The sequence below is a fragment of the Trichomonas vaginalis genome, chromosome II (assembly GCF_026262505.1).
Source record: "Trichomonas vaginalis G3 chromosome II, whole genome shotgun sequence".
NCBI lineage: Eukaryota > Parabasalia > Trichomonadida > Trichomonadidae > Trichomonas > Trichomonas vaginalis.
Window position 1 is genome coordinate 8,671,283 of NC_067204.1, and position 13,311 is coordinate 8,684,593.

A 13,311-nucleotide genomic window follows, 5' to 3' on the forward strand; every position below is an offset into this window, starting at 1 on the left:
ATCTGCATTCAGTGGTCTAGTTAATGAGTCCTCGTATTCTTCCGTGCATTCATTCACTCCATCTAAATCAGAAGCTTGAAGCATACGTGTAAAGAATATGTCGCCCACTGTGGTCATCGCTTGATCGGGGAAGTTTCTGGAATCTATAGTGACCTGAAGACCTCGAAGCATTGGATTTTCTAAAACTGTTCTTTGCATTGCATTCTTCGGAAATGTTAACACAACATCTGTAACATTATGAAGAGCGTATGAGAAATCTGAGCTAATACCTTCAGGAGTGATGCAACCTCCATTTAGTGAACGAACGTCAATATGTTGAGCTGGAATCATGAATGGATCTTCCTTACTGAATAAACGTGGTATTGCTTTAACTGATTCTTCAATTAAACCGTATCCTGGTGTAATGCATTTATCCTCTAAAACTTCCATCTTTGTGCATGAAATAATAACATCATCAACTGTTGCGTCAGCAGATGTAGCGGCTAAGCTTGTAATTAATTTGGCAGGAAGTCCGATTTGTTGGAATTTGCGATCATATTTATAAACATGATTCATAATCTTTTCATAATTTTCATCAGTTATCTTTTCATAAACGTAATTTTGTAAATCAGCAACTCTTAACGGGTCAACCTGACAAAATACTAAAGTATCCCTGAAAACATAATATTTAAGAATGATATCACCAAATGATTTAGGATAATCATCGAACGCCTGAAATGCTAACAAATCATTTACCGGAATAATCATATCAAAAGTGACATCAACTTCTTCATTTGCTCTCTTGAAAACTTCTGAAGGGTCAATATATTTACCACATACTGAGTTATCATATTTTTGAACATTATTATATAACGAATGAACAAACTTTTTAACTTTCCTTTCTGATTTCGGTTTATATGTTGCAAATGCGAAAGATTCACGGGCGCAATCCATCTGAAGATAACCGGCATCACCTCTTTCAGTTTCTACTTCTAATTGTTTAAAGCTTTGATTTGATGATTTGTAACCAACGAATAAACGCATGCATTTAAAAGCGGCATCACATGTGAAAGCTTTATTTGAAACAAGAGTTGCTTTAACTTTGCGTTTAATATATGTGTCACCTAATTGGTTCACATCATGAGCCGGATTTGTAATTCTTAAATGAGTTTGTTTATCATCAAAATATGGAGCATCAGAGTCATAGCATGAACTTTCAAGTTCTCTATAATATCTTCTACCGTCATTCTTTGCGAATATTTCATTTATCTTTTCGAATGAATGAAATACATTTCCATTAATCGGTTTAGTGTTTGGCACTAAATAGTTAGTCGTCATTTATTAATAAATAAAAAATCAAAATTAAAAGATGAAAATGAATTTTTAATTTTGATGAAATAATCAACTATGGCTGCAGGTATATTTAAGAAACTGTGGGATAAAGTAAAAAGAGGAGCGAGTAAAGTTTGGGAAACATTGAAGAAGGGGGCAAATCGGATATTTAAGAATAAAGAAGCAATTAGTGACGTTGCTGAATCAATAACACCAAAAGCTGCCCCAATAAGAGAAGTTTTAAATAAAGGAGAAAAAATTTATCAAAGACTACAACCGATACTAAGATAAAAATAATTTTAAAATAATTTATTTTTCCACTATCTACCTCCTATTTTATTAAGTATTCCTTCAGCAATTCCACCAATTGCGTTACCTGCTTGTGCTCCCATCGCCGGATTACCTGCTTTAGTACCTAATACACCACCTATGATAGTTCCTGCCGTTTTCGCTACTGGTGCCAAAAAGTTTGCAATGGGTTTAATAATCTTTTTATGAACCCAACCCGCAGCTTTCTTAATTCCATCCCATAATTTTTTAAAGAATCCTGCCGCCATTTCTGATTTAATATTAATTAAAAAATATATTTCATCACTTATATTCTAATTTTTATTTAATGATAAATGAAACCGATTTTAAAAATAAATGAAACAGAGGAGGAAGAAATAAATGAAAATGTTCAACAAAAAATAAACGTTGTTAAACCAATTACTGAAATAAAAATTTTTTCATCTGTTGAAGAATTTAATGACTATTATGCTAATAATAAAAAATTATTTGAAGAATTGACAACGTGTAAATTGAATAAAATGTTTAAAGTTGATGGATTCAAAATTTCAAAAATAAAAGGAGTGGTTAGTTTGAAATCTATTCCTCAATCAAGAATCACCTCATTAATGAAAATAGATGATTTAACAAAAAGAATAGAAGAGATTGAAGAAAGAATGAATCAAATAATTGATTTCATAAATTCAAATAATCATTAGTTTCTTAAAGTTCTATGTTGAACTCATCAAATTCTTTTTAAAGTTTATGGGGTCTTTGATTATGACTCCATTGATTCCATTCAGGATTTAAACAATGTTTAATTAATCGCGGAATATCTGACATCATCTATATATAGCTTCTTTTATGTAAGAATTTATTTTAAAATTAATGTTAATTTTTTAATGATTTATAAATAAATATATTTTATTTTTTATTTCATTATGGTAGTGAATCTTTCATTCATGAAAATAATTATTTCTAATTTCTTTTACTCTCTCGTACATACTAGATTTGAAGAATTCGGAACATTTCCCATAATCTCCTAAATGTTTTCTTATCCCTAACGTGTGCCAGTTATTATATGAAACTGAATAAACTTTATCTTTATCTTTACACCTTTCATCACTTCCAATATATTTATATCTCAGTTTTGATTTAGCATTTTCATATTCATTAGCGTTTAATAATTCACAGTCTTCCTTTTTAAATTGATGTTTAAGATATTCAGGATTTAATACTCTACGTTTATATGCTCCTAACTTAGTTCTAAAGGTTTTTCTACAAAATTTAGGAATTCAATCCTCTTTAATATCATCAATGATTTCCATTTCATTATTTTCAATTTCTTCTTCTCGTTTATGAGGTCTTTGATTATGACTCCATTGATTCCATGAAATTAAATATTCTTTATCATTATATTTATACCTCATTAGCTTATTTTGGCTTTCATATTCATTTAATAATTCACAATCTTCATTTTTAAATTGAAGTTTAACCCATTCAGGATTTAAACAATGTTTAATTAATCGCGGAATATCTGACATCATCTATATATAGCTTCTTTTATAAAAGATAAAAAAATAAATTATTTTAAAATTAATGTTAATTTTTTTAATAATTTATAAATAAATATATTTTAATGCATCGTCTATATATAGATGTAACAAAAAAAGTCACAAAACCCATCCTATCCTACTACTTGGGGATCTTTTTACAGTTTTCTCGTCAATTTTTTTAAACAGATCTAACATTATTTAATCAATTAGTTTTTACATTCCGAAATGATTGCGATCATATTGAAACCGATAAAACCATTGAAATCAAATGTCAAATGACACAAATTTCAATGCTTTTGATTTTTCTGCTTTCTACTCAAGCCTATAGCTCTGATAAATATCTGTTAAAATCAGGACATGATGCACGCCACGATCCAATTGCTAACGACATACAATACCAATTTTATGATCTCAAAATGCAAAAAACTGAACGAGATTATTCAACCACTGATCTTAATTCTCTTGTTGATCAAATTGCTAATGAGTTCAATCTTGACCGAAATAGAGTTCAAGATTATTTTAATCGCTGCAGATGGTCTTCCCTTGCCAAACAGCTCTTCAACAAAATTGATTTTGACCAAGAAGCTGTAGGTAAAAGAGTTGTATGCTTAGGCGGAACAGTTATCAAAATTACAAAGGCAGATGGAGTGTTCTATGTCAATTGCCGTAAGGCTTATGTTTCCAGTAAGCTTATTCATATTGCTTACATGGCCTGGTCTAATAAATTGGGTCTTCCTTTATCATACTTTGTTGCTGAAGCATCACGACCTCTTTCTGCATCCACAATAACTGAGATATATAATGCTCTATCACTTAAGATTGAGGGAGACCTCAATGTTTATAAAAACATTTAAAAGATAGTTTATATAAAAATATAAATAATATATCAGTTTTTTTTAATAAAACTATGCAACATACTTGTTCTATTTATATTTTTCAAATATAGATATCTAAACTAGGTTGTGATTAATAGATAATTATAGAAATCTCAAAATTTGAGCTACGGAATTGTAAACTATTCAAATATGCCTCTTCAGAAAATATTCAAAATCTTTATAAAAAAATTTAATTAAATAACGTACTCTGAAAATGTCGGCGCCTAAGCCAGTGGAATTAGCTTGGCTAGCTGCTCCACGGCCTGGACTAATGGAGGGCTTGATTACGTCTGGGCTTGTGCCAAAAAATCAGCAATTTGTCACACCTGAAAAGCCCAATCAAAATTTAAAATCTCCAAAAAGGGAAGAGCATCATGAAAAAAAAACAAAATTAGCCGGAAGACAGATAAGCACAGCACAAACCAAGCGACGAGAGTCAACTCTGCAAATTAAACACGAACCAAATGAAATAACAACATCTCGTTCTCAAAACCCAGCAAAAGTTAAGAGTTTATTCACGAGTATCCGTCCGCAAACAGGATTAGGTGTGTCTTCAAGAATTAAACCAGATTCAGAAAATCCATTACCTCCAATTACAGATCTCATCTCTACACAGCGAAAAGTTCCTGCTTCTCGTGAAATACAATCTCTTTCGAATCAGTATCATCAATTAATTGACGGAATTCAACTAAATATCGAATTACCTCCAGCAGATCAAGCAAATCAGATCTTAGAAACATCTCAAAACGTATTTTTGATATGGAACAAAGCTAACTCACTTATACGAAGCTACTCCGAAGAACACACTGTTCTTTTTGTGAAAATTAAAAAGTTTTTCCAGTCAAGGCTTGAATTAATTCCACAGCTCTTCGAACATTACGAAAAGAGATTCGTCGAACTCTCGGATCTAGAATCCAAAACAAGAAAGGAAAACGAAGAATTAACTCGAGCTTTAAAAGAAGCAGAGAGATCCCTTGAACAAAATACAGCATTCAACATGCGCCTTTCAGAAGAACTCGAAGGACGCAATACACAAGTCGCAGATCTCAAAAGCGCTTTAGAAACTGCAGAATATAATCGAGATGCAGCTATTAGTGATAATAATACTATGGCAGTTCGAATGCAGAAGAATGAAGAGCAAAAGAATCAAGCGAAACAACTTCTTGCTGATGCACACATGAAAATTGACGAATTAGAAGGTTTACTTGAAATGGCCAACGATAAAATTAAGGTTTTAGAGAAATCCGGTGATGAATTACTCCCAAGATTCGCAGAACTTGAACGCGAAAACGAAAAAATTAAGAAAGAAAACGAATCTTTGAAATCAGATGTAAAACAGTACTTAGTTGAGCCTCAGTATGTAGATTTCGATCAAATAACTGATATGCCTGAAGAGAATACAAACAGACGTCGAAAGAAAGGCAAAAAAGATCCTCATAAAATGACAATGACAAGTTCGTCCAATTTCAAGCTAAACGCAAGCGCAATGAGTATGCAACAGTCTTCGACTAATTTAACTGATACACAAACTTCAATTTTCGATCAAACAGAAAGTTTGAAGCAGAAGAATAAAAAACCAAGACCGAAATCACCTCTTAAATCGGGGACACAAAATTACTTCAGAAAAGGTCTTGGAGATGATATTCCTGACGATGCATCAACAATTACGAATTTTGAAGGATCCACAAAGCTTGATGATGACGTAGAAGAGAAGAGTGAACAAGAAAATACCAATTTGCTTGACGAAGCTTCTTCAATTCTGGAAAAAACCGAACAAACTGCAAGATCTGAACATAAAAGTGAAGGAGAGCCTGCTAAACCTCCAAAGACACAATTACCAGCAGATTATACTATCGATAATGACCAGCCGCTTGATACAACAACGATGATTAACTATGTCAACAGATTATTACCACTTCCTTTAGGAACTTCTTTATATTCTGTACCGGACTTGAATCAACCAGAGACAAAAGGTATTTCCGAGCCAAAACCTTTCTTCTGGGTCGCAAGACACATAATTTCATTTTTCCAGACAATGACGAACACAGACAATGCAGGATCATTAGATACAGACTGCAAGAGCATTGTCAGGCAGCAAATCATAGAAAAAGGAGGAACTCCTTACGTCGGAAAAAAGATTTTCCAAGAATTAATGAGTTCAACACAGTTTTACATGCATTCATCGCCATTAGTTCAATTCTTCTTGAAATTCATTAACAATGAGCTCAATATCATTGATTTAATCTTTTTCAAGATATTATTTAACGCATCTTTCACTTTTATTTATCCCAGCATCTCCAACTTGGATCTCACCTCAGATTCCACCCAATTCCTCATTCATTTGAAGATGGCTCGTCGTTTGCAACAAGCATTTTTCCCTCATCTCGACCAATCAGCGATTGACGAGCGCCATTTGCGAGAAGCAACAACAAAATCACCTTGTGTTGATCTTGTTGACTTCTGGGCATTCGCACAGCAGATGATTATGTTTTTCAGGGAGACACACACGAGATTTCATCGCCAAGTATCAGCTCTTCTTTCTTTAGTTGGCTGGACAGGAATAAACACGATGACACAAGCTGTTTTCAGTCAGTTCTTCACTATTATTCAGCCGAATATAACTGATGAAGAACTCGAAAACTTGTGGAAGAGATATTCCTTGGAACAACTGGAAAGAGAAGCACAAGGAACAGTAAATAACTCGATGATTGGACTGGGAAGGAACTCATCAAGTTATTTCTCTCTTGGAGAAGGCGGAGGAGGCGATGATGTCTTCAATGAACAAGAACAAACAAAAATAGGTTTCATTCAATTTTGTTCTGATTGGCCTGAAATATCCAGCAACATTTTGAAGCTTTTCTACAACGAAAACTTAGAATCACAGCTTACAAATCTACCACAACCATTGCTGATGCTAATCAAATACATGAGAAGCAGATTCACTCATTTCTTGAGAGACATAAATAAGAAATTGCCTCCAGAAAACAGAGCAATTGGTGAGAAGCCAAGAACAGCATTTAGAAATGCTTTGGTTCGTTGTGACATTGGTGATGCAATTTCTTGTTACAGAAGATACTTACAAGTTCTTGATTTGAAATTAGTTGAACAAAGACCATACATTCAATTGATGCAAAACGTATCAGAGAATGAAATTAAAGCTGTGAGAGATATGCTGTTTTCAAGAGAAAACCTTGTATGCACAGAAATTGGATTGGCTGTTGATCCAATTGAAGATTAATTTACTTTATTTACTTATTTTTTTTTAAATTTGTTTGTAAAAGTTTATATTATTTATATTTTAAACATGAACCAAAGACAAGTAATCAGTAATGTATAATCTCCAACTACTAATGAACAAATTAAGGAATCACTAATATGAAATTGACATTACTTCAATGTCAATGTTCGATTTTTAAAATTTATTTAAAAATGGAGATTATATTGAAATAGTCTGATGAAATTTAGCCAATTAAGTTGAAAATTAACCTTAACGGATCACTTTTTAGTCAATTTTAAACATTTTTAAGAGTGCACTTACTCCCATCTGACTTTAATTCAAATTTCTGACAACTGGAATGAAGCTCCATTGATAATTAACCTTAAACATCTGAATTGAAGGCCGTGTCATGGGGGCGTAAGGGCACACTTAACCTTTATAACAGAAATGATAGTTTTCTTAATAAACTAATGGTTGCATTCTATGGTGCGTTTGCAGAGGATGAAGAAAAGCATACCTTGATGCATATTTGTTATCATAAATAATCAATTCATTAACAATTCAAAAAAGAAATCCAGAGGAAGTAGAATGAAATAAATTATGCATATTTTGTCTAAACATAGATAACAAATCATTAGATAAGAAAAATGATATGAGTACTCTAAAAGTTTGCTAAAAATTTATTCAGAAAAATTATATATTTATTCACTAGTTTAAACTTCAGCAGCTGCTGATTCCTTATTTTCCGATCTAGCACAGCATGGCATGCACTTGATGCAGCAAGCATAGCAGCAGCAACATGGAAGGCAAACACAGCAAAGAATACCACCAACAGTACCAAGAATAGCAAGAATAAGAATAACAATTAAAACGATTATAGCAGTGTCAAGAGGTTCCTTGAAAGTAGTGAATTGAAAACTAGAGGAGTCTTTTGTGTATAAATCACCTTCTGGATTAAGAGTGATTTGACATTCTTGGAAATGCAACTTCTTAGTCTCAGCTGTATCTTCGCCCTTCATGTAATCGACTTGAAGATAGATATCATTTTTCCTCGAGTTTATGGTAAAGTAGTAAGAGTTGCCATCTTCTGTAAGTCGATAAGATGTTGCTTTTGAGGTGTTTTTGGCTTCAATCTTTGGTTTTCCATTCTGTACAATTATTCCGTAATGGCGAAACGCTGTTCCTTCAAAATGTCCATTTTTGAATAGTTTCAAATCGTTGTAGCGATAAAGTTGCATTGTGCCTGTTTCCTTTGTTGCAATTGTAACCATATCAATTGTTCTAGTATCATATCCTGAAACACCATTAAGTGTTCCTTTGAAACTGACATTATTAGGACGATATTCAATCTTATAAACAGTAAAGTCACATACATCTTCCAAACACATGACCACAGTAGATGCATTGCGACAGATTGAAATACCGTCCTTTAGATAGCAACCACCAGCAACTGCGACTGGATTTTCGATCCAATCAATTTTCTTTTCTTCACCATTATAGCCCGAGTCTAAAAATAGCTTTGTCTTTGCTTTAAATTTCTTATCAGAACTAAAGATAAAGTTACCAGTAAAACACATTTGTTCGTTTTGCTTTATTTTGTAACTATGATGCAAATTAAATGGTTCGAGGATATCTTTTGATTTAATGTAATCAATGCAATCCGAAAATTCATCCGATTTGGAATGGAGCGTGAAAATGTAAAACATTGAAGAAAAATGAGATGATAAATTGAATATAACTGCAAGTATTCAAAATTATAATTGAATGTATTCAAAATTCATATCTTCAATTTGATTTGGATTGAACCAATACAAGTTCATTATGGAGAGCAAAATCATCGATTTTCACTTTTTTTCCACGCCGTTGATTTGTGAAGGAATAAATCGGTGGTTTAGTATTTGGAATAGCATAAAATAATTTACTAATAATAGCATCACATATCGTTTTGAAATTTGTGAAATTAGAGTTTCAATAAATATAAGATTTAATGATTCGAAATAAGAATATGTTCGAACTCATCTCCGAAAATCACTAAATAAAATGTTTTATTTACATCGACATAAATTTTCAGCAAAATATCAATCAATGACATTTATGGAATAATATTATCTGAAAGAATTTGTGAACACTGAAAATTTGTTAGAAATTGAGAATGATTCAAATATGGAGGTTTGAGATAATTGAGACAAAAAAATCACAGCTCAAACCATGAAGAAAATTACTTTAAATCTCATATCCGAATATATCATATTCGGCGATCATATAAAATGTTTCGCTCTTTGAATGTTTTTCAATACTTATTCAAAAACATCGGAACGCAAAAATTACTCACATATAAATTTTCTACAGAATTTAGTGTTTTTAAATTGAGTGTGCGCATTGCATCACAGTTTTGAAGTAATGCTTCAGAAATAACGCAATTCAATAATTTCATTAAAACAAATTTGTTGTCGGATATTTCTTAAAGAGAGGAAGCGAACATTTTTTTATCTCAACGGCGGAAAAAAAACTATTGTTTTTAATGAGAAAATATATAAATTCACGTTTTCTAAAATTGGTCATTTACCCATTTCTCTCTCAAAAAAATTTGAATAGAGGCATCAAAAATTCTTGAAATTAATGGGTCATATTACTGTTTCATCGATTCATTTCTCATTATATCATAAATATCATATGAGATTGGTTCAAATTCAGTTTTTTTCAAAGATTTCTATTAAATTTCATTTTTAAAATTGCATTTTCGAAACATCAATATTAATATTGAATATTACTTCCAAACCATATGATGATACAAATATTAATTTAGAAAAAAATTGTTATTTTTAATAAAATTAAAATTAATTATGAATTTATTAAATATTTAAGGTCTCAAAGACATCTTTGAAAAACCTTAATAATGAACTTGTACTTGAATTAGATATGATATCCTTAATTTCCCGAATTTTCGGTTTAATTTGTTCCTTATTTCTGGAATTCTTAGCGATTTTATCTAAAGAGATTCCGTAATGAGCGTAGTACCTCTTGTATACCTCGTCTTGGCTCATAATTATTTGATGAATATGATTTAGCACTTTTTCTCCATTTTTCCTTAGATATGCGGTCTGAAAACCATCCCACGGCTTCATATATGGAAGGATCTTGACCATGAGGTCTTCCAAATCCTTTGTTTTGGAGACATTTTGGAAAAATGTTGGTAACATGTCAATTCTGAAGTCCAGAGCCTTACCGGAACAGCATATAAAGACATTTCTCAATAGATCAACGTATTTTTGGTCCATTTCATCGCCTTTCTCATAAATTAATAATAATTTTATGGCAATTAAAGGAATATGCTCTTTATTCTCGCACTGGCTAATAAAGTAAGAGCATTCTGTGAGAACTTCCTCTCTATCTCCTTTAGTTCCGTACTTTTTCTTGAAAATTGTCAAAATTTTGTTGAAATCTTGGACAGAAATGCTTGAAACAGTATTAATACATTCATCATTAGGATTACGATGAAGCATTTGAAGGATTATGCATCTAATCGATATCAAATTGAAATAAACTGAATATTCTTTGTCACTTTTCGCTTTTTGACGGATAATATTGACCAACTTGGCATAATTATCCAAAGGAGTGAGGTAAGGAAGCATTGCCAAGTCAAAAGAGTTGTATTTCGGATCTTTTTCGTCATCATCGTCAGAAGAGTTAGAAAAGTATGAGTAGGAGTCATCGTCATCCTCTTCTTCGACGAAATTCTCTGGGAAAACGCATTTAATTGGAAATTCAATAATTATTTTTGCAATTTCAAGGGCGTTTTCATCGAATTCCTTGTGTTTACTAAGGTATAAGGCTAGACAATCAATTAATGAAGCACATTGGCCTTTGTCTGAAATGAAATTCTTTTTATTAAAATCTCCCAAAATTTTGAGCAAAGGAATCAAGAAATAATCACTTTGGCTTGTACATTTGTCATTTCTGAGCTTGCAATTCGGTGATCTTGTGCTTCTAGAAATAAATGTTTGAATTTTCTGGAAAATAACGGGGAAAATTGTTGTTTCTCGCAATAATTGAATCAATACGTCATTAGAAGCCTTTACAGCATCTGGATTGTTCATGAGATACATTGGGAGTATCAAAATGTCCAAATTTTTAATAATTTTATCTTTTGCGCCCGGATTTTGGATCAAATCAAGGAACTGCCTAAAACTATTGTTCTTGGTTACATTGGCTAAGTATTTCTCGAAATCTTCGGTGATTTTGAGTCTATTAAATTCATTAAACGCGATTTCCTTAGAAAATGGAGAAACCGCAGGATTTTGACCGTTAGATTTCATAACAGATCCGAAATAATCCATTTGTAAAGAAAATTCGCTAAATGAATTCAAAAATTGAGTTTTTTCATCGGGAGAATAGGATTTAATGAGCATCATGAGGCTTTTCTCATCTGGTAGACATACACATTCATCGCCAAACCTTGAAATCATCATTTTTGCAAAATCAAAATTTTTCATTTTGAAAATTTCGAAAAGAAATTCTCTTATATTGTATGGTTTCTCGTAAAACATGTTGACAATGTCTAATAGCTCCTTGCAATGCAGCTTTTTGCTTAAGAAAACGTTAATTAACATTTCAATTCCATGTTTTTCACAAAATTCAATGCAAAAGTCAGGATCTTGGTTCATAACATTAACCATAATGGCCAAATAATACCTTTGCTCCGTACAATTCCTTGAAGGAAACGTTGAAATTAAATATTGAACATCTTTGAACTCATCATTCATTATTTTACCTGGTTGTAAGCATGACAGGAGTTTGCTGGCAATAGCAGCTGATTTTTTGAAGGTTGCTTCCTTTTCTTTCGCTTCAAAAAGTAATTTGAAAAATGAATGGTAAATTTCATCATTGTTTTGGATTTCTAGGATATCAACAACTTGTATGATATCACCCTTTTGTAATGAAAGATCGCAAACTGTTTTCTTCGTTGTAATTTCGAATGGATTATTTCCAATGACTCTGTAAGTGCAAGGAGTAGTAATCGGTGAAGGAAATGAGTAGTTGATGATGTTGATCAACGTTTTGATCGATGTACTTGATGTTGCTGAGATAATTTTTTTTATTCCTCGATATTGGCAAATAATTGGTATTTTTCGCATTTTTTCTGCATTGTTCGACTTGAATCTAACTGTGATTACTTGCTTATCTGTTATTTTGCCATCTGGAGAGTTTAAATTTATTTCAAGATTTTTTGCTTCAACTCCATAGATACTGGCAATAAATTCAGTGAGTGCTTTATTTCCCCAATTGGGGTTGATGTTTATGGTCTTAAATCCACCTTCAAAATCAATATGAACTAAAACTAACTCATTATTAGTTGCTGGATAAATTTTTTTGAAATTTCGATCCGAAATATTTGTAATATGGTAAACCATCTCTAGAAAACGTGAAAAATAGAGATCGTTGTCTTTGTATTTTTTCGAAATCGAAATTAATGACATTCTAATAGCATCTCTCTCGTATGAGATCTTGAATGAATCTATCAGAATGCTAAAGATTTGTTTTGCTACGTCATTATCTGGTGTTTCTATATAAACTTTGTATAAAATGAGAATTAAGCATCTTCTTATTCTTTCGCCCGAATTTTTGGATTTAATAATAGAAGATATCATGTTTATTAGATTCTCAGGAAATTCTTCAACTTTGAATTTCGTATTTTCATCAAAAATAATCGCGCTGAGAAGTAACTGCAAACTTATTTCTTCAGAAGATGTATCTTCTCTGTTATAAACCAGCTTGCTGATCTTCCTGCATAATTCTTCAAGGTCATCTAGTAAACTAGTCATAAATAAAAAATCGGAAAAAAAAGTCGAAATTTTTTTTCTCGTTGATAAAGTTGAAAAAAAAATTAATTAAGGGTTCCGACCGACTACCTAACTCCTCTCAATTTTCCCAACTTTAAGGCCTCAGATCTATGTGATTACGAGGCCCCCTTTCAAAAACATTGTCAAATGATGATCAGCACACCAAATACTTCTAAAGTGCTTCTGGACGGTGACATAGTTATCAATCATTTTTTTGATTCGTTCGTTGAACGGGTGGAAAAAAA

At 31.9% G+C, this 13,311-nt stretch overlaps 5 protein-coding genes across 5 annotated transcripts, besides 2 other annotated features; 2 read left to right on the plus strand and 3 right to left on the minus strand.

Annotated features, from left to right (window-relative positions):
• Positions 1–252: part of a mobile genetic element that runs on past the window's edge.
• Positions 253–1,631: 1,379 nt separating this feature from the next.
• TVAGG3_0509090 (N-acetylmuramoyl-l-alanine amidase family) lies at positions 1,632–1,868 on the minus strand (the record flags this gene model as incomplete). Its single annotated transcript, XM_001583344.1, has 1 exon — positions 1,632–1,868. One exon carries the CDS (start codon positions 1,866–1,868, stop codon positions 1,632–1,634), a length of 237 nt encoding a protein of 78 aa, XP_001583394.1.
• Positions 1,869–3,409: 1,541 nt separating this feature from the next.
• TVAGG3_0509100 (uncharacterized protein) lies at positions 3,410–3,988 on the plus strand (the record flags this gene model as incomplete). The annotated part of the gene is made up of 1 exon (XM_001583343.1): positions 3,410–3,988. One exon carries the CDS (start codon positions 3,410–3,412, stop codon positions 3,986–3,988), a length of 579 nt encoding a protein of 192 aa, XP_001583393.1.
• A 230-nt stretch (positions 3,989–4,218) lies between these two features.
• Positions 4,219–7,247, plus strand: TVAGG3_0509110 (uncharacterized protein; the record flags this gene model as incomplete). The annotated part of the gene is made up of 1 exon (XM_001583342.1): positions 4,224–7,247. The coding sequence occupies one exon, from the start codon at positions 4,224–4,226 to the stop codon at positions 7,245–7,247; it is 3,024 nt and encodes a 1,007-aa protein (XP_001583392.1).
• A 291-nt stretch (positions 7,248–7,538) lies between these two features.
• Positions 7,539–7,653: a mobile genetic element.
• A 286-nt stretch (positions 7,654–7,939) lies between these two features.
• On the minus strand, positions 7,940–8,932 carry TVAGG3_0509130 (uncharacterized protein; the record flags this gene model as incomplete). Its single annotated transcript, XM_001583341.1, has 1 exon — positions 7,940–8,932. One exon carries the CDS (start codon positions 8,930–8,932, stop codon positions 7,940–7,942), a length of 993 nt encoding a protein of 330 aa, XP_001583391.1.
• Positions 8,933–10,072: 1,140 nt separating this feature from the next.
• On the minus strand, positions 10,073–13,077 carry TVAGG3_0509140 (uncharacterized protein; the record flags this gene model as incomplete). Its single annotated transcript, XM_001583340.2, has 1 exon — positions 10,079–13,048. The coding sequence occupies one exon, from the start codon at positions 13,046–13,048 to the stop codon at positions 10,079–10,081; it is 2,970 nt and encodes a 989-aa protein (XP_001583390.1).
• Positions 13,078–13,311: the final 234 nt, after the last annotated feature.